Genomic DNA, 19,651 nt, shown 5'->3' on the forward strand with positions numbered 1-19,651 from the left:
TTTTCCTGTCAGGGATGTCTTCAAACCTTGTCCCTCAGACCTCAGTGTGCTTAGCTGCTGGTACCTGGCATACTTAGTATTTTTAGGGTCTCTGGAGTCCTCAAGCAGATAGCCAAGGGAAAGCAGAGTGGCTGGGTGGGGAGGCAAAGGGCCGCCAGGGCCTCAGGAGTTAATGGCTTCCAGGCCCTGGCCCAGCAGGGCTGCCACGCTGCAGCAGAGCAGGGATTTATAGAAGAGTAGCCAGGCCTGCTTCCTGATGGGCAAAACAGCTGGCTGCCCAGGGAAAACAGCTGGCCTGGCCCCAGGCTACTGGAGGCAGGGCCTCCAAGGAGGACAGCGCCACATCTGGGGTCCTGAAAGAGAAGGACATGGCTGAGAGGGAGAGGATGGTCCTCCAAAGCTGGTGGGTGTAGGGTGGCCCCTGGACATGAGCAAGACGTGGGCTGAGACCAGGAAATGCTGAGGCTAAGCAGACTGGGCAGGGGTGCCTCCACAGGCCGCCCGGGAGCCTCAGTCTTGCACCCAACGGGAAGATGCAAGTGGGCAGGGACTACAGGGAGAAAGCCTCCCTCAGCCCTGGGTCCTCTGGAGCCAGGCATACAACCAGGGGGAGGAAGGATGCCTATGCCGGTCTCCTGAATCACATATGCCACGCTGTGCTCAGAGCCAGGAGCCGGACGGGGGCTCATCCTCTGCCCAGGATCTTGGGCTTCCTTGGCTAAAAAGCAGCACAGGGGTCCAGAGAACCCCCACCCCAGGACATGAAGCTGGCAGCTGGTAAGAGATCTATACAAGTATCCTCCCTGCTTTGGGTCCTCATGCCTAGCCTGTGTGGCTGCCAGGCCGCGAACACCCCCCACAAGAGCCCCCTAGGGCTTCTATTGCCAGGCTACTCTTAACCCCTTGGCAGGGAAGGGGCACCTGGGATTGGGAATGAGGCTAGGCAGAGGGTTCATGTTAGTCTGGCCAGATTCCACTGGACTAGAACTGCATATCCATGTTACTGATTCTCATGGCTCCTCTAGCCCACCTTCCATGATAGCCCCCAGGTAAGGAGATTGGGGTTGGCCCAGCTGGCGGCGGATACGCCAGCCTGAGCAATTCTGTGTGTATGGAAGGCCACACTGCACAGCCTATGCCAGGGGCTGGTGAGCTGTGGCTAAGGATCATGGCGGGTGGGGGAGGGCAAGTTCTTGAGGGGTCTCTAGGTCAAGACTCATTGAAGTGTGTGAGGTGCTGGCGCCACCACCTGGCCCTGTCCAGAACTACCGTAGCTGAGGATTTTGAGGTACATTAGGTCTAGAGCAAGCCTGTACCCTGGACCTAGGGAATGTGACCTGCAGAATGAGGTCTTAGGCCCCATTTGGAATAGCAGTCTCAAACTGTAATCTAAATGAGAACTGCCTGGAAGGCTTGTTAAAATACAGCTTAGGGCTGGGAGTTTGACCTAATAGTAGATTGCTTGCCTAACATGCATGAAGACCCGGGTTTGATTTTTCAGTATCATATACATAGGGGGAAAAAAAGCCAGAAGTGATGCTGTGGCTCAAGTAGTAGAGCTCTAGCCTTAAGAAAGCACAAGGACAGTACTCAGGCCCTGAGTTGAAGGCCCAGGACTGGCAAAAAAACAAAATACAGTTTAATCTAGGAGTATAGTTTAATGATAGAGCATTTGTCAAATATGTGGAGGACCTAGCTTCGAGCTTCAGTAATGTAAACAAACAAACAACAATAACAAAAACCATTGGGCACCTACAGCTCATGCCTGTACTCCTAGCTACTCGAAGACAACTGAGATCTGAGGATCACAGTTCAAAGACAGCCAGGTTGAAAAGTTCCCATCTATAGATCTCAACCTTCTGACATTACAGATGTGAGCCACCAGTGCCTGGCTGCTTTGCTTTTTCTTTCTAATACTGGGGATTGAACTCAGGGCCTTGTACTTGCTAGGCCACCTCTTCAGTCCTTTTGCTTCTAGTGTTCAGGAAGGGTTTCATGCTCACATTTCCCTGGCTGGCCTTCTGAGTAGCTTGGATTACAGAAGTGACCACCAAGTGCCTCAATACTAAAGCACGTGCCCCAGCTTTACCATTTCTGTGAGTTTGGCCAGTGATATATCTGCCCAATATGTCTCGTGATTATTTTAGGGGACAAAAAAAAAGAGTGAATGAGTAACTCCATCAGTAATACCGTCCATCCTTTTTTCTTTTCTTTTCTTTTCTTCTTTTGGTACTCATTCTGGGGCTTGAAAACTAGAGTCTGAGTGCTGTCCCTGAGCTTCTTTTTGCTCAGAGTTAGTGCTCTATCACTTGAGCCATAGCCCTGTTTCCCGCTTTTTTGGTAGTTTAGTGGCGATAAGAGTCTCATAGACTTTTTCTGCCAGGGCTGGCTTTGAACCGTGATCCTCAGATGTCAGTCTCCTGAGTAGCTAGGATTTCGGGCATCAGAACCCGTGCCTGGTTCATCATCCTATTTCTGTGAAGAGTTCCCTTGGATGGAAGGGCAAATGTGCAGGACAGTCCAGTTCCCGGAACTCAGAGCAGATGGGTCAGGTCTAGCATGTGCTCTCTTGCCTGAAGGGGCAAAAGGCAGCTCAAAGTGAGACACAAAACAGTGCCCTATTTTCACATACCACCTACTTGTCTGCAACTTCCCCATCCAGGAACTAGCCCCTCCCATCCAAGCGAGTTGCCAAAGCCATTCCGACTCCTCCTCCCCATCTCCTACATTCTGTCCCCCAGGATCAGGGGCTCCATCTCCTTTTCAGCTCTGCCCACCTGAATCATCTCTCCCTGTGCTGAGACCTCCTGGCTTCTATCCTTTGACCCCATATCTGCCCTCTGAGCTGCAGCCAGAGAAGTATTAAAAAAAGAAAAAAGAAATCAGGGGCATAGGTGGTTCATATCTGTAATCCTCGCTGTTCAGGAGGCTGAGATCTGAGGACACAGGTTCAAAGCTAGCCTAGTCAGGAAGTCCTTGAGACTCTTCCCTCCAATTAATCACTAGAAAACTGGAAGTGGAACTGTAGCTCAAGTGTTAGAATACTAGCCTTGAGCAAAAAAGCTCAGGGACAGCATCTAGGCTCTGAACTCAAGCCTCAGGATTACCCTCTCCTCCCCCTGCCCCAAATAGAAATCACATTATTCCTTGGCAGATTCCCTCAGTGTCATCATGCTATTGTGATTTTTTTCTTTTTTCTTTCTTTTCTTTTTCTCTTCTTCTTCTTCTTCTTCTTTTTTTTTTTTTTTTTTTTTTTGTGGTCATGGAACTTGAACTAGGCCTGGGCACTGTCCCTGAGCTCTTCAACTCAAGGCTACCATCCTACCCTTGAGCCAAGCCCCATGTCCCATTTTCTAGAGGTTAATTGGAGATAAGAGTCTCAGGTCTTTTGTGCCTGGACTGACTCTGAGCCTTGATCTTCAGATCTCTGCCTCCTGAGTAGTTAGGATTACAGGTGCGATCCACCAAGCCGACTATTATGATTTTTTTTAAATCCAGAAGTCTGGGTACTGGTGGCCCTAGGTTCGATTCCTTAGCACCACAGAAACAGAAAAAGCCCAAAGTGTCACTGTGGCTCAAGTGGTGGAGTGCTAGTCTTGAGCAAAAAGAAGCTCAGGGACAGTGCCCAGGACCCAAGTTCATCAAGGCCCAGCACTGGAAAAAAAAAAAAGTTTTCTCCAGGGGTAGGAGACATGGCTCCATTGGTAGAGTGCCAGCCAATAAGCAGAAGTGTCAGGTATCCAGTTTGAGTCCTAGTCTCAGACCTAAAAAAAAAGAAAAAGGTCTTCTGTGTCCTCTGTCTGAGCATGCATTCCTCTAAGCTACTTTTAGTTTCCATCCATTTATTTTAATTTACTCATATCATTGCTATTCCTTGAAATTATCTTTTCCTCTATGGCTTAGTTTCTGACTCTCTCCTGGAGTTATTGGGGAAGAAGAAAATAAATAGACCAAAAGAACAACAAAAACAATGTTGATAGTGAGTAGTGAGTTCAAATCCACCCTGTCAGCCTCTTTAGGGAGACCCTGTCCCCAAATAAACATATATCAACAAAAAGACATAGATTCAAAGGCCTGCTGGGAAGCCGGCGAGGTGGCTCATGCCTGTAATCCCAGCTACTCAGGAGGCTGAGATCTGAGGATCAAAGCCTATGCACTAAAGACTGTGAGACTCGTATCTCTAATTAATCTCTAGAAAAGGGAAAGTGGGGCTGTGGTTCTAGGGGTAGGGCAGTAGCCTTGAGCTGAAGAGCTCAGGGACAATGCCCAGGCTCAGAGGTAGGGTGGTAGCCCTGAGCTGAAAAGCTCAGAGTCAGTGCCCAGGCCCAGAATTCAAGTCCCATGACTGATGAAAAAAAAAAGAGGGGCCAGGAGTTTGACCTAGTGGTTGAATGCTTGCCTAGCACACACAAAGACCCAGGTTCCATTCCTCAGTACCACATACATAGAAAAAGCCAGAATTGGTCCCTGAGGAAAAAGACTGGGTTGTAGAGTCTGGCCAGGTCAGGTTTCTAGAAAGGGGGAGTGGCCTCTGTGCTCAGCTGCTAAAGGAGGCTGAGCCTAGAACAGGGTGTGGACAGAGTGTGAACTTTCCACTTAAGACCACTGGAGGAGAGAGGCAGGGCTGCAGCCAGGGCTTCACAGACTCGATGTTATTTTAAATCAGGGAGATTTAAGTCCTTTGGAGCATGAAAGGAAGGATCGAGAAGAGGTGACTGGGGATGGGAGAAGGAGCGGTATGGCTGGGGTGGTTCTGTTGTGAGAGAGAATCCTCGGCAGGAGAAGCTGGCTTGAGGGCAGGGCAGAGGGATGGACTCTTTGGAGGCCAGACATGTGAAAAGTGGTAAGGAGATGTTTGTGGGTATGGGGCGAAGCAACCTGGGAAGTCTGGGGCATCTGAAATGCCACTCAGGGCTTGGGCTCAGGAAGCAGAACTGCTGGGAGTGTGTGAACATCTAGCCAAGACTCTGACCTGCCCCACAACAAGATGGTTGTAGGGTTTTCCCAGGTAGAAGCAAGGGGAAAACTCTGGGCTTGGAGTTCCTGACAGACTTCAGGGAAGGGAGAGAGCAGAAGGGTCGATGCACTGGTGAGAAGAAAGGACTCCAGGCCAGGGAAGAATTGGGAAGCCCTGGCTGAGGATGGGTGGGCTGCTTAGAGCAGGTAATTGGTAAATCACAGATTGTTGTTGCTGATAGTTCTGGAGCTTGTGAAGTCCAAGATGAAGATACCCACAGATTGGGTGTCTGTCAAAGGCTTGTTCTCCATAGATAGCAACTGCCAGCCATATCCTTGTGGTGAGAGGGGGAACAAGCTCACAGCCTTAAACAAGTGTATATATGCTTCTTGTGGTGTGTTGTGTGTGTGTGTGCGTGCGTGCGCGTACGCTAGTACTAGGCTTGAACTCAAGGCCTTGTGCTTCCATTGCTTTTTTCCTCATGGCTGATAGTGTACCACTTGAGCCACCCCTCCAGTCCAGTCCAGCTATGTTTTTTTTGCTGGCTAATTGGAGGTGAAATCTCATCTGAGATTCTCATCTTATTAAAGATTGCAAGTGTGAACCACCAAATGCCTGGCTTGCTTGCCTTTCCTTCCTTCCTTCCTCTCTCTCTCTCTCTCTCTCTCTCTCTCTCCCTCTCTCCCTCCCTCCCTCCCTCCCTCCTTCTCCCTCTCGCTCTCTCTCTCTCTCTCTCTCTCTCTCTCTCTCTCTCTCTCTCTCTCTCATCCTGGCTTGAACTCAGGTCCAAGCACTGTTCTTAGGCTTTCTCAAGGCACTTCTGGCTTTTTCTATGTTTGTGGTAACTGAGGAATTGAACCCGGGTCTTTATTCATGCTAGGCAAGCACTCTACCACTAGGCCAAACTCCCACCCCCTTTTCTGTCTGTCTGTCTGTCTGTCTTTCTTTCTTTCTTTCTTTTTTTTTTTCTTTTTTTTTTTTTTTGCCAGTCGTGGGCTTGAGCTCAGGGCCTGAGCACTGTCCTTGGACTTTCTCAAGGCTAGAGCTCTACCACTTGAGCCTCAGCACCACTTCCGGCTTTTTTCTATGTATGTGGTACCGAGGAATCGAACCCGGGTCTTCATGCATGCTAGGCAAGCACTTTAACCACTAGGCCAAACTCCCGGCCCTCTTTCTTTCTTTTTTCCATTCTGAGGGCTTGAACTATCCTTGGACATTTTTTGCTCAAGGCTAGTGCTCTGCCACTTGAGCCACAGTGCCACTTCAGGCCTTTTCTGTGTATGTGATTCTGAGGAATGGAATCCAGGTCTTTGTGAATGCCAGGCAAGCACTCTACCACTAGGCCAAATTCCCACCCCGACTCCCTCATCTTAATATCATGAATATTAATATCTGAATGCTCAGGGTTACAAGCATTCAACCACAGACAAGCACCCTCATCACCAAGAGGCTGGGCAAAGACTGTGCAGGACTCTAGGGCTGGGTTTAGCTTTGTGAAGGAAATACCCTTCTTGGCACTGCAAGTGACTTGCATGGTATCAAGCAAGGGAGAGGATTCCTGTATCCCTCCAAGATGGCTCTGTTGGACCTTCCTCCTTGCAGGACCCCCTGGCCTGGAAATGGCCCATCTGGAACCTGTGCGCAGAGCCTGGTGGAGGCTGGAGCTGGGTTGTAGAGCTGACCCCAGGGTTCAATGCCCTGCTTGCAGCCTCATCACCAGGTAAGCTCAGCCGCTCCTCCCAATGAAGACAGCTAAGCCAACCTAGTCCCCTTCCTAACCCCAAGAAGAGGCCGAAGGAGGCCCAAGGTGCCCTGCGGGAGGGAAGTAGGCCTACAGGGGGAGGGGGGAGAGGGGAAGGGGGAGGGGGAGGAGCTGGCCCAGGCTCTTCACAGAGAAAAGAAAGCCTCAGTGGTCTCAGGGAACTTTCAAACCCTCCCCTGAGATGGTGGCATTCACCCCAACTTGCTGTCAGTACCCTGGGGCTCAGGCCAAGGGCTCTGTGTGCTAGGTGACAGATACCTAGCTAGAAAGTGGGGTGCCTCCAGGCCCCCCCTCTTTTCTGCCCTCCGCGGGAGTCTGGAGGTTCCCTTGCATCCCGGCAGCGTCCTAGGATGGGGGAGATTGTATTCCAGGCAGTGGAGGGGACTGGGTCTCCCAAGAGCGCCCTGTGGTACCCCCAAGTCCTACTACACTCAGTCGGCTTTGCTCTCTGCTAGGACCAGAGCGGTGATGGTACGGGCGGCGGAGGCCGGAGGACGCCGCCGGGCACAGCCGGCCGCAGGATGACCCAGGTCTGGGGGGCCCGGTCCCCGCCCCGCAGGGCTTGCGGGCGGCGTTCCCGTCTGCGTCCGCCAGAGGGCGCCCGAGACCGAGGCTGGGGGGCGGCGGCGTCTGCTCGAGGTCCCTGCCAAGTCGTGGAGCCGGGATGTGGGCACCCTGGGGCGACCCCACACCCGACCCGCTCGAGGCCATCGCCACGACCCTCAGCCGGTCTTTGGGATCCGGCCTTGGGTCTCGGGAGCTCCCCTGGGGCTCGGGGCGGCGAAGCGGACCTGAGCATCCAGGAGCCCAACTCCGCCGGGGCACGAACTGGGCCCCAGGCCCCGCCCCGCCGCCCAGGCCCCGCCCCGCCGCCCAGGCCCCGCCCCGCCGCCCAGGCCCCGCCCCCACAGACCACGCCCACACGACGCTCCAGGACCACGTCCGCCGCCGCCGCCCCTCCCGCCGCCTTCGCCGGGGTGGGGGGTAGGGGGAGCCCCGCCGCCGCCGCCGCCGAGCGCCCGCCATGAGCGTCGCCCCGGCCGCCCCCTGGCTCCAGCTGCTCCAGCTGCTGCTCCTGCTGGGACCACGGGTCCGGGCTTCGGGGGTCGCGGAGCCTCCTCTGCCCACCGTGGTCCTTGCCATCCTGGCCCGCAATGCCGAGCATTCGCTGCCCCACTACCTGGGCGCGCTGGAGCGGCTGGACTACCCCCGGGCCAGACTGGCCCTCTGGTGAGAGACAGAGCCGGGTGTGGGCCCCCAGCCCCGGGGAAGGCCCCTTCCCTGGCAGCCCCGCAGCCCCTGCGCAGACCAGACCCCACCCTCTCAGAAGGCCCCAGACAGCGCTCCTAGCATCTCTGCAGCAAGGACAGACCTCAGCCCAGGAGCACCCACCCGTACTTCCCTCCGGGGGACCCCTGTGTTCTGTTGAATTGGAATGCAGTGGAGAGGGATCCCCAGGGTCCCTGGAGTCCAGCATGGCAGAGATCAGCCACACTGAAGAGCCGGGGAGCATGTTGGGTCCTGTGGGCCCAGGGCTCTGTGCTGTGCAGGGGTCAGGCCGGCTTCCTACACAGGACCTGCAGTCAAGGGCGGTGTCTCCCCCCCCCCCCACTCTTGGGGCCACCGTCTGGTGTCACTGTAGAACATGGAACCAAAGGCCGCAGCTCCTTTGACTATAAAATCCAGAGCCAGGAGGAGTCCCAAGCTGAGGCTGAGGACAAACTCACCCCTCATTGCACACCATAGTTGGGCTGGGGTGGAGCCGGGCTTGGGGAGGCCGCCCAGCCCACAATCACCACAGTTGGGGAGTTAGTTCCCACCCCTGTGGGACTTGACACGTAGTTAGTCTTCACTTCTAGGCAATTGGCTTAAAGGGGCAGCATCCCCTAAAACTTAGGCTCTTGGTTAAGAGCCCCCCCCTTCGGTCATGAGAGCCCCCTCCCCAGCAGAGGGTAGATTGCTGCATGACAGCAGAGCTGGGGTTCACCCATGCTCAGAGGATGGTTTGGTCCTCATTACTACTCAGAATAAAGAAAAGCAGCAGATCTTTTGTCTGGTCCTGGTTCTAAGAAGGAAAGGGCCTGGCTTACAGTTGGTCCCACAGCAAGAAAAGAAGGTAAGTAACCAGGGAAGGTGGTAGGTGTGATGTATATTAAGTCAAGATTTCCATCTCCACCTGGACCTAAACAGGATCTCTTAATAAAGTTACAGAGGAAAGAAATGAACAGGAGAGGTTAGGGCTTGTGTGAGGTCGCACACAATGCTTATTGGAGCCTGGTGGTCCTGCTTCCAGCCTCTCCACTACAGTCCTACCCCCCTGTACACACACACACCCCACTGCTCCCCTCATTCTTTCCTTCTTTGTCTCCAGGTGTGCCACGGACCACAATGTGGACAACACCACAGGGATGCTGCAGGAGTGGCTGGCAGCTGTGGGCAATGACTATGCAGCTGTGGTCTGGAGGCCAGAGGGGGAGGCCAGGTGGTAACCTGAGGACAGTGGTGCTGGGGGAGATGGAGAAGAAGGCAGAGGCCCAGCCTCGGGGCAAGGAGGGAGATGTCCTTATATCTCTGCCATGTAGAGAGGGGGCTGCCGCCACCGTGGCTACAGCTCATCTCTCTCCCACCTCAGGCTCTATCCAGATGAAGAGGGTCCGAAGCACTGGACCAAAGAAAGACACCAGTTTGTGATGGAGTTGAAACAGGAGGCCCTGACCTTTGCCAGGAACTGGGGGGCTGACTACATCCTGGTAAGGACATCTGCCCCTTCCCAAGTCTTGGTGTGTGCTGAGCTACCACGGTTGGTGGCTGGAGCTTTCAGAGCCTGGATCAGATGTTGGCCTTGGACATCTATGTTTAAGCCCAGACTAGATATTAAGCCTGGATCCCAGAGATGGATCCTAGGGTATACACTGAACCTAGTTTCCTAGGTAGTACTTGGAGTATAAACTGAGCCTAGCCAGATGCCGGTGGCTTATGCCTGAATCCTAGCGACTCAGGTGGCTGAGGTCTGATCCTGTCTAGCCCTCCAGGGGTGAAGTAGACTTGGAGGGACTCTGGGGGGATTTTGCTCAGTGACCTCCTGGGGTGGAGCCCAATCCCAGAGTGACCTGAGGACCTGTGACACCCCCTTCTTCAAAGTTTGCAGACACGGACAACATTCTGAGTAACAACCAGACCCTGCGGTTTCTGATAGCGCAGGGGCTACCTGTGGTAGCCCCCATGCTGGACTCCCAGACCTACTACTCCAACTTCTGGTGTGGCATCACCCCTCAGGTGAGGCCGGGGGGCCTCAACGGCCTGGGCCCAGGAGGAAGAGCCCGAAGGGGTCTTGAGCTTTGGTGCAGGTGGCCCCTGAGCCCAGAGCATCCCTGTTTCCCAGGGCTACTACCGCCGCACAGCTGAGTACTTCCCCACCAAGAACCGCCAACGCCGAGGCTGTTTCCGGGTTCCCATGGTCCACTCCACCTTCTTGGTGTCCCTGCGAGATGAGGGGACAGCTCAGCTCGCCTTCTATCCTCCTCATCCCAACTATACTTGGCCCTTCGATGACATCATTGTCTTCGCCTATTCCTGTGAGGCAGCTGGTGAGGACCAGCGGGGCCTCCCTGAGCATACCTCAGCTCCCCTTTATGACACAGCCTTTTGGCTGTTCTTGTGAAGCTTGAACTCGGCGTGAATGACGTCCCTGAGACTCTTTGTGCTCAAGGCCAGTGCTCTACCACTTGAGCCACCGCTCTACTTTCATTTTTGTTGTATTGTTTTGTTTTATTTTCTGTCAGTCCCTGCCATCCTGGAGCCTGCAGTCCTGTTAGTCTAAGGACAGTATAATCAATATCTAACCACAATGTGACAGGAAGAACTTTTTTTTTTTCCAGTCCTGGGCTTGAGCTCAGGGCTTGAGCACTGTCCATGGACTTTCTCAAGGCTAGAGCTCTACCACTTGAGCCTCAGCACCACTTCCAGCTTGTTTTCTATGTATGTGGTACCGAGGAATCAAACCCTGGTCTTCGTGCATGCTAGGCAAGCGCTCTACTACTAGGCTAAACTCCCAGCCCCGCGTGCAAGAACTTTTTAACTATAGGTACACTAGAAACATACTACATGTGATCTGGTCATGGAAGGCATGCTGGACAGAACTTTTCCACTGAGATCTAAAGAATGGTCAGGTATTAAACAAACAAACAAAAAAGGTGGCACCCACCTATAATCCTAACTACTCAGAAGGCTGAGATCTGAGGATCATGGTTCAAAGACAGCCTAGACAGGAAAGAGGAAAGTCTGTGAGACTTTTATCTCCAATTAACCATCCAAAAGCCAGAAGTAGACCTGTTGCTCAAGTGGTTCAGTGCTAGCCTTGAGCAGAGAGAGAGAGCGAGCGAGCGAGAGAGAGAGCGAGAACGAGAGCGAGAGAGAGAGAGCGAGAGAGAGCAAGAGAGAGAGAGAGAGAGAGAGAGAGAGAGAGAGAGAGCGCTCAGGAGAGACAAGAGAGCAGGCGCTCAAGGGTATAACTCAGGCCCCGAGTTTAGGCCCCCAGGACCATCACTGACTGATAAGTGAGAGGTGGAAGGGGGGCACTCAGTGATCCTTGCTACGCTGGATTCAGTAGCACCGCTTCATTGGTCATTGGTTTGAAGGCATTTGGTGACCAATGGTCCTGTCATCAGCACACAGTTTTGTTTTTTTTGTTTTTTGCCAGTCCTGGGCTTGAGCTCAAGGCCTGAGCACTGTCCTTGGACTTTCTCAAGGCTAGAGCTCTACCACTTGAGCCTCAGCACCACTTCCGGCTTTTTTCTATGTATGTGGTATCGAGGAATCGAACCCGGGTCTTCATGTATGCTAGGCAAACACTTTAACCACTAGGCCAAACTCCCGGCCAGCACACAGTTTTTATACCTGTGCTCTTGGGGAGGGAAGGGAACAAAGGATCTTGGGAGAATTGTCTCAGGAGAAAGGCTTCTTAGATTCTGGGCAAGCCACTCTTATTTGCATGGGGAAACTGAGGCCAGGAAGGCTCATTCATGCTTTGGATCTCAGGCAGTTCTGGGCCTGGAAGCCTCTGCTGGGTTCTGACAGCCATGTGTGACCTAGCATCTCTCTGCAGGGGTTTCAGTGCACGTGTGCAATGAGCACCGATTTGGGTACATGAACGTGGCAGTGCAACCCCACCAGGGGCTGGAAGACGAGAAGGTCAACTTTGTCCACCTGATCTTGGAATCGCTAGGTGAGTGCTTGGGGTCTGCTTGGGGTGTTGGCCTTTTCCCTAACCCTTGGCATGATGTTAAGCAATCCCTTTTCCCTGGGGAACCTCGGACTCCCCATCTGAGTGATGGGGACACGTAGGCTTTTTGTGCCCAGTTTTTAGGTGAGGGGGGTGGGAACGGGTGGGGGCTGGGACTCAGGGTGGACCAGGGAAGCCCGCAGACGCCTGATTGGGAGGTGCTTCCTTTTGCAGTGGATGGACCCCCCATGCAGGCCTCCGCTCATGTGTCTCAGCCCCCAAAGAGGCCCAGTAAGCTGGGGTTTGATGAGGTAAGGCCCCCGCTTGTGGGATGGGCAGAATGGACGGGTCTCTGCCTTCCCTGCGCTGCCCTCACCTGACTGGTTCCCGCAGGTCTTTGTCATTGGCCTGGCCCGCAGGCCTGGCCGGCGAGAGCGCATGCGGAGCTCTCTCTGGGAGATGGAGATCTCGGGGCGTGTGATTGACGCTGTGGATGGCCGGTGAGGCTGTGGGAATGGAGCTGGGGAGACAGTGGGTCCATCTCTGAGCTCCCAGGCTCTGGATCCAGGAAGTATCCACACAGGAGCCAAGTCTTGCTTGGCTCGGGCAGTTCCATTGCAGGGGAGCAGTGCAGAGCTCCAGGCCCCAGGGTTGGGCCTCAGCACCTCACTTACCAGCTGTGTGACTCTTGGCCAGTCACCCCCATTTCTTTTTTTGCCAGTCCTGGGCTTGAGCTCAGGGCCTGAGCACTGTCCTTGGACTTTCTCAAGGCTAGCACTCTACCACTTGAGCCTCAGCACCACTTCTGGCTTTTTTCGATATATGTGGTACCAAGGAATTGAACCTGAGTCTTCTGGCATGATAGGCAAGCACTCAACCACTAGGCCAAACTCCCGGCCCAGTCACCCCCATTTCTGAACCCCGTTGTAGAAGTGGTACATAATCAGTGTACATAACCCTATGGTTTCCTTGGGGCACAGTGAAAATCCAGCCAGGACACTAGGGGTTCTCTGGGTGGTCCTTCCCGGATGGGGAGTGATGGGTTCAGGCAGCTTTGTTCCCCAGGGCAATCCAAGGCTGTGTGGTCACCTCTTGGGGCTCCTTCTAAAGCCTGCCAGCTCATTTGAGATAAGAGACTCATGTGGCCTTTATTGGCCAGGCTGGCTTTGAACTAAGATCCTCAGATCTTAGCCTCCTGAGTAACTGGGATTATATACACATGAGCCACCAGCACCAGGCTCTCCCAGCTCTTTTGTTTTGTTTTTTGTTGGTCATGGGGCTTTTGAACTCCATCTGGGCCCAGGCACTGTCCCTGAGCTCTTCAGCTCAAGGCTATCACTGTACCACTTGAACCACAGTGCCACTTCCTCTCCCAGCTCTTTTGACTTGAGGATGTCTGCCCTTTGCCCAGGAAGTCATTGGTATGTTCCCCACATCCTCCTGAGGTACTGCCCCCTCAGGAAGACCCAACTACTGTAGACTGAGTCACATGAGGCTTCCCCAAAGTTGGCTCCAGGTTCTCCAGGCTGGCTGCTGACAGCTGAGGCCACAGAAAGCAGTCACAGCACTGCAGCCTCTTTCAAACAAGACTCTAGGGTGATTTCCCCAGGGACACAAGGGAGGCTCCTCTGTAAAACCTGTCACCCAGAGTGTGCGTGTGTGTGTGTGCGTGTGTGTGTGTGTTTTGCAGGTTGCTCAATAGAAGTGTCCTCAGGACCCTGGGTGTGGACCTGCTTCCAGGCTACCGAGATCCCTATTCAGGCCGAACGCTGACCAAGGGCGAGATCGGCTGCTTCCTCAGCCACTACTCCATCTGGGCCGAGGTGAGCACACCTGTGCTCCGGTCACACCCTCCGGACCGCAGGGGCCAGCTTGGCCTATTCATGGTGGGGCTCGGAAACAGAGAGAACCAAGCGCTTGCCATGGAGGCGGGAGGTGTGTGGGTGGGTGGACCTCCGCTTCCTCCTGCCTTTGCTCTACCACTTGAGCTATGCCTTCAGCCTCTTTTGTATTGGTTATTGGTGGTTTGGGTTTTGGTTTTGGTTTTGCCAATCCTGGGGCTTGAACTCAAGGTCTAAGCACTGTCCCTGAGCCCCTTTGTGCTTATGGCTAGTGCTGTACCACTTGAGTCACAGTGCCACTTCCAGCCTTTTCTGAGTAATTTATTATAAAACAGGAGTCTTGGAGACTTTCTTGGGCTGGCTTCAAATTGTGGTCCCGAGATCTCAGCCTCTTGAGTTGCTAGGATTACAGGTGTCAGGCACCAGTACTTGGCACAAAGTAGTTTTTATTTGAGATGTGAGGGCCCAGCCCAGTTTCCACGAGGGAGCTCAGGAGGTTGACCTAACAAGTCACAGGTTGAAACCCTGGGCCTACCCCTTCTCAATGTGGGCTGATTTCCTGATCTGGCCAGGCATTTTCCCCTTCTGCTATCTACTTATTTTCCTTCTGCCTGCCTCCTGAGCTCCTGGGAGATGAGCAGTGTCCTCTGGGATGTGTCGGTGCTCAGTGAACCCATCGAGGGGGGTGACTGCCACGAGGATCTCTGCAAGTTAGACCAGGGGTGCAAAGGACACTGCCAGGGCTCCGCGTGTGGGCGGGAGCTGAGGCCAGGCACTGCCAGTTGGCTGTAGGCAGGGGAAAGCTTGACCCTGCAGTCTCGTCCCACCTCCTTCTACCACAGGTGGTGGCCCGGGGCCTGGCTCAGGTCCTGGTATTTGAAGATGATGTGCACTTTAAAAGCAACTTCCGGGGGAGGCTGGAACAGCTGATGGAGGACGTGGCGGCACATAAGCTCCCATGGGACCTGATGTAGGTGGCCTGCACCTCTGTGGACAAGGGTGGCTGCTGGTGTCCACTTCATTCTGCTTGGGTCCTACCTAGCCTTTCCCATAGAGCCTGGCTCTGCCACAGGAGGCTGGGAGGGGGGTCTGGGGTACCCCAGGACAGATACAGAGACCTGAGGTCCTTGGTGTCACTTACAGCTACCTGGGCCGGAAGCAGGTGAACCCAGAGGAGGAATTGGCTGTGGAGGGGTTGCCTGGTCTGGTGGTGGCTGGGTACTCCTATTGGACATTGGCGTATGCCCTGAGCCTGGCCGGTGCCCGCAAGCTGCTGGCCTCTCAGCCTCTGCACCGCATGCTGCCTGTGGATGAGTTTCTGCCCATCATGTCTGACCAGCACCCCAAGTGAGAGTCGGAGGGCGGGGCTCCTCACTGGGTGGCAGAAATAGTGAGGTCCAGGGAGGTGTGAAAGCTGGGCTGTGTGTGTGTCGGGGGCGGGGGGGGGGGGATGTTGTTTGTTTGGGTTTGAATTCAGGGCCTCTTACTTTTTTTTTTTTTTTTTTTGGTCATGAGGCTTGAACTCTGGGCCTGGACGCTGTCCCTGAGCTCTTCAGCTTGCTCTACCACTTGAGCCTAAGTGCCAGTTCTGGTTTTCTGGCAGTTAATTGAGGATAAGAATCTCAGACACTTGCCGGGCACAGCCGGGCACATGACTCATGCCTGTAATCCTAGTTACTCAGGGGACCGAGATCTGAGGATCCTGGTTCAAAGCCAGCCCAGGCTCTAAAGACCAGAGACTCTTATCTCCAATTAATTACTATAAATGGATAGTAGGGCTGTGGCTCCAGGGGTAGGCAGTAGCCTTGAGCTGAAGAGCTCAGGGATAGCGTCCACACCCACAGTCCAAGAGTTCCAGGACCAAAAAAACAAAACAACAACAAAAAACCCAGAATCTTACAGACTTTTGTGCCTGGGCTGGCTTTGAACCGCAATCTTCATATCTCAGCCTCCTGAGTAGCTAGTATTATAGGTGTGGCTTTGTTTTTAGTTTCCAGGAGCTTAAATTCAGGGCTTGGGCACTGTCCTTAAGCTCCGCCCCCCCATGGGGCTCCGGGTCTGGATGCTGTCCCTGCCCTCTTCAGCTCAAGGCCACCCCCCTACCCCTTGGTCCACAGCACCACTTCCGGTTTTCTAGTAATTAGGATTACAGGCTTTAGCCACTGTGCCCCACTTGTCCTTAAGCTTCTTCTTTTTTTCTTTTTCTTTTTCTTTTTTTTTGTGAGTCATGGGGCTTGAACTTGGCCTGGGCGTTGTCCCTGAGCTCTTCAGCTCAAAGATACCACTCTACCCTTGAGCCAATCCTCACTTCCCAGTTTTCTAGGGGTTAATTGGAGATAAGAGTCTCAGGTTCTTTTGTGCCAGGCTGGCTTTGAACCTTGATCCTCAGATCTCAGCCTCTTGAGTAGCTAGGATTACAGGTGTGAGCCACGTCCCCCCTCCCCCCTCGCACCAGCCCAGCTCTTAAGCTTCTTTTGCTCAACGCTTGCACTCTACCCCTTGAGCCACAGCGCCACCTCCTGCTTTTTCTGCTTTTGTGGCACTGAAGATATGAACCCAGGGCTTCGCGCATGCTAGACAAGCACTCTACCACTAAGCCACATTCCTAGCCCATAGTGGATAACTTTGTTTTGAGCCTCAGTTTCCTTATCTGGAAAACATCAGTATTAGAAGCCCGACTTTTCAGGTTGCTTTGAGGACTGCTGAGAAGGGCAGGCTGAGCCTGGGCTGGGTGTGGTAGGAAGAGGAGTCCCCTCTGCACACCTCACTGTCCCCCTGCTTCACAGTGAGCAGTACAAGGCACACTTCTGGCCTCGGGATCTGCGGGCCTTCTCTGCCCAGCCCCTGCTTGCTGCCCCCACCCACTACGCCGGGGACAGCGAATGGCTCAGTGACACAGAGACGTCCTCCCCTTGGGATGATGACAGTGGCCGCATCATCAGCTGGACTGGCTCTCAGAAGTCGCTGCGTGGCCCCAGCCTGGACCTGGCTGGAGGAAGTGGGCATAGCCTCCACCCCCACACCCGGGACGAGCTCTAGGTGAGGCCAGGCCTGGGAAGAGGCCCCAGTCCTGCCTGAGATCTGGGCTTCCTCTCCCCTCCTTGCACAGGACTGGCTGGCTCCATTGCCACCTTCTTAGCCATGTTCTCTCTGGTGTCCAGCTTTGTTTGTCTCTGCGTCTTTGGTTGTCTCTCTGACTCTCTCTAGCTCTTTCCCTCTGCCTGTATCTGGTTCTTTTTCTCCACATATGCTGGTATTTGTCTCTTTCTGATTGTTTCAGCCTCTAGTTCTTTCTGGTTCTCTCTCCCTGCCTTTCTTGGCTCCAGTCTCACCTGCAGCAGAGTGGGAGATGACTGGCAGGAGCCACCAGGAGCCAGCAGATATCTCGCTGTCACCTTAAGTTTGCACCTTCTGCCCTCCATTCAAGATGGACTTTGGCCAGCTGCCAGTGGGACACGGCTGTAATCGTACTCAGGAAGCTGGGTCCTGGAGGACTGGGCAGAAAAGCTTGGGAGATTCCATCTCCAATTAATCAACAAAAGTCATTCTGAAGGCGTGATTCAAGGGATAGAGCGCCAAGTGAGAAAGCCACAAAGTGAAAGTGTGGGATCGATGGTCCCTAACCCGGTGTGAAGCTGGGTTGACCCCAGAGTCTGTGCTCCCTGAGAAAACAGCCCCTGGGCCTCTCTGCCCCCATCTACCTCCACCTCTGCACCTGGCCTCACCAGCACTCTCTGGGTTGATGGGAAGGGCAGGAAGTGGTTGCTGCAGGCCTGGTGCTTGGTACACAATAGGCCCTCAATAAAATCTCGATGTATTTGCACTTTATACTTCTTTACTCATGGCTGAATCATTCTGCATTTTCCCTAGCCTGAGTAGGATGGGAGGACAGAGGTGAGCAGACGGGGGAAGAGGAGTCAGCTGGCTCAGTATCGCCTCCTGCTGACTAACATGGGGAGACACCACCCCTCCTGGCCTGCCTTGTTTCCTTTGGTAGATTTGGGCAGGATAGAATAACATAGCTGAGCAGCAAATACTTGCCTGGTGGCGCTGACCTGGTCACCACCGGGCCCTTGCCAGCTGAGAGCTGTTGAGGAGACCCTTGCCACCATACTTCATGCCTGCCCTTGGGGTCTGTACGTTGGCAAGAGCCCCAGTAGAGGAGGGGGGGAGGCCCAGGAGCAGCGGTGCCACTAGAAGGCACCAGGTGGCAGAGGTAGGACTTTGTGGACCAGCGCGCCCTCTCCTGGTCGGTGACAGCAGTGGACATAGGAAGGAGGGTGGTGTCCAGGGCCTTGAGGCCAACTGGGCAGCCACAGCTCCAAGGTCTTGGGCTGCTCCAGCCTTGCTTCCCGCCTCTAGCTGCCTAGGCCAGGCTTCCGGACCCCGCAGCTGTCCCGGGTCTGGACGGGTGAGGAGAACGTGGCTCCTTGCCTTGGCTGCCTTAGCCTCCTTCAGGGCAGGATTGTGGTCCTTGGGTTCCCTGCTGCATGAGCACCCCTGAACCTCACAGGTGGCCGAGGGGTGAGGGCCAACACCTGCCATCACTGTGGGAAGGACTGGAGGCCATTAGTCCTGGAGTCTGTGACCTTGGGCATGTCACTTCTTCACGTGTGCCCTGGCTTCCTTCACTAGTAAGACTGAGCACCTGCTGGCTGTCAAGACAGGTGTGGGGTCCACCACACGGGATTAAATGGACAAAAACAGCAGCAAAACTCTTATCCAGCACACACAAGGCCCTGGGTTCCAAACTCAGCACTGCAAACCAACAGCCCTGACAAAATATTCCTGACTTAACTTACCTCCACTGTGAGTGGTGGCTCACACCTGTAATCCTACTACTTAGAAGGCTGAAATATGAATGGCAGTTTAAGTCCAGCCCAAAGGGAAAAACTGAAGACTCCATCTCACCCAATACAAGAAAGATGGGCTTGGTGGCAAGGACCTGCCATCCCAACTATGTTAGAAGTGTAACTAGGAGGGTCTCAGTTCAGAGTCAGCCTGGATGCATGAATTGGCAAGCTGCTTCTCTCCAGTTACCCAGCAAAGAGCCAGAAATGGAGGTGTAGCTCAGCTAGAAGAGTACCAACCATGAGCCCATCCAGAGAGACCCTGATTTGAAGCCCCATTGTCACACGCACACACTTAGAGTTCCAAGTGCTACACAGAAAAAGGTAAGATTTGAGAGACAGATACCTGGGCAAAGACTCTTACCTGGTGAGAGCGCAAACCATGGGAGATCTGAAGGGAAGGCCCAGAAAACCAACAAAGCAGTGTTTCCAAAGGTCCTGAGGCAGGAGCAAGGTCTCTCAGGCTTGAGAGAGAGCAGGGAGGCCAGTATGGTGAAAGCACAGTGACTCACGAAAAGCCTGTTTCTCAAGACAGGCAGAGCAGGGAGTGTCTTGATGGCTGTTTTGGCTTCTTCTCTGAGCAACTAGAGAGTTGAGAAAAGCACAATAACCTATTTTTGAAGAAAGGAGAGGTGTTAGCTAACAAGATTTTCTTTCGTTTTTCTTTTTTGCCAGTTCTGGGGCTTGGATTCAGGGCCTGAGCACTGTCCTTGGGCTTTCCTCAAGACTAGCACTGTACCACTTGAGCCGCAGCACCACTTCTGGCTTTTTCTCCATATGTGGTATAGTTGTATAGTTATGTTTCCATAGAGTGCATACTGAATGCTGTGATTGCATTTGTACTGGTTATTTTTAAAGTAGGGCCTTGTTTTAGGACAAGCTGGCCTGAGCTGTGATCCTCCTGTTCCTCGCCTTGTCATTGGCAATGACAGGTACATGTCACCAGGCCAAGCCATTGGTTGGGATGGAGTCTTGGGAACTCTTTTTTTTCCATATATTTTTTATTATAATTAATAGAAG

At 53.6% G+C, this 19,651-nt stretch overlaps 1 protein-coding gene across 1 annotated transcript; it reads left to right on the forward strand.

Annotated features, from left to right (window-relative positions):
* Nucleotides 1-7,661: 7,661 nt before the first annotated feature.
* On the forward strand, nucleotides 7,662-17,597 carry Cercam (cerebral endothelial cell adhesion molecule). The gene is made up of 12 exons (XM_090330758.1): nucleotides 7,662-7,949; nucleotides 9,091-9,201; nucleotides 9,352-9,469; nucleotides 9,861-9,995; nucleotides 10,102-10,306; nucleotides 11,824-11,943; nucleotides 12,175-12,251; nucleotides 12,334-12,440; nucleotides 13,631-13,763; nucleotides 14,624-14,751; nucleotides 14,925-15,128; nucleotides 16,568-17,597. The coding sequence occupies exons 1-12, from the start codon at nucleotides 7,744-7,746 to the stop codon at nucleotides 16,818-16,820; spliced, it is 1,797 nt and encodes a 598-aa protein (XP_090186884.1). The 5' UTR covers nucleotides 7,662-7,743; the 3' UTR covers nucleotides 16,821-17,597.
* Nucleotides 17,598-19,651: the final 2,054 nt, after the last annotated feature.

Source organism: Megascapheus bottae, chromosome 3, assembly GCF_031878675.1.
Source record: "Megascapheus bottae isolate mThoBot1 chromosome 3, mThoBot2.hap1, whole genome shotgun sequence".
Taxonomy (NCBI): Eukaryota; Metazoa; Chordata; class Mammalia; order Rodentia; family Geomyidae; genus Megascapheus; species Megascapheus bottae.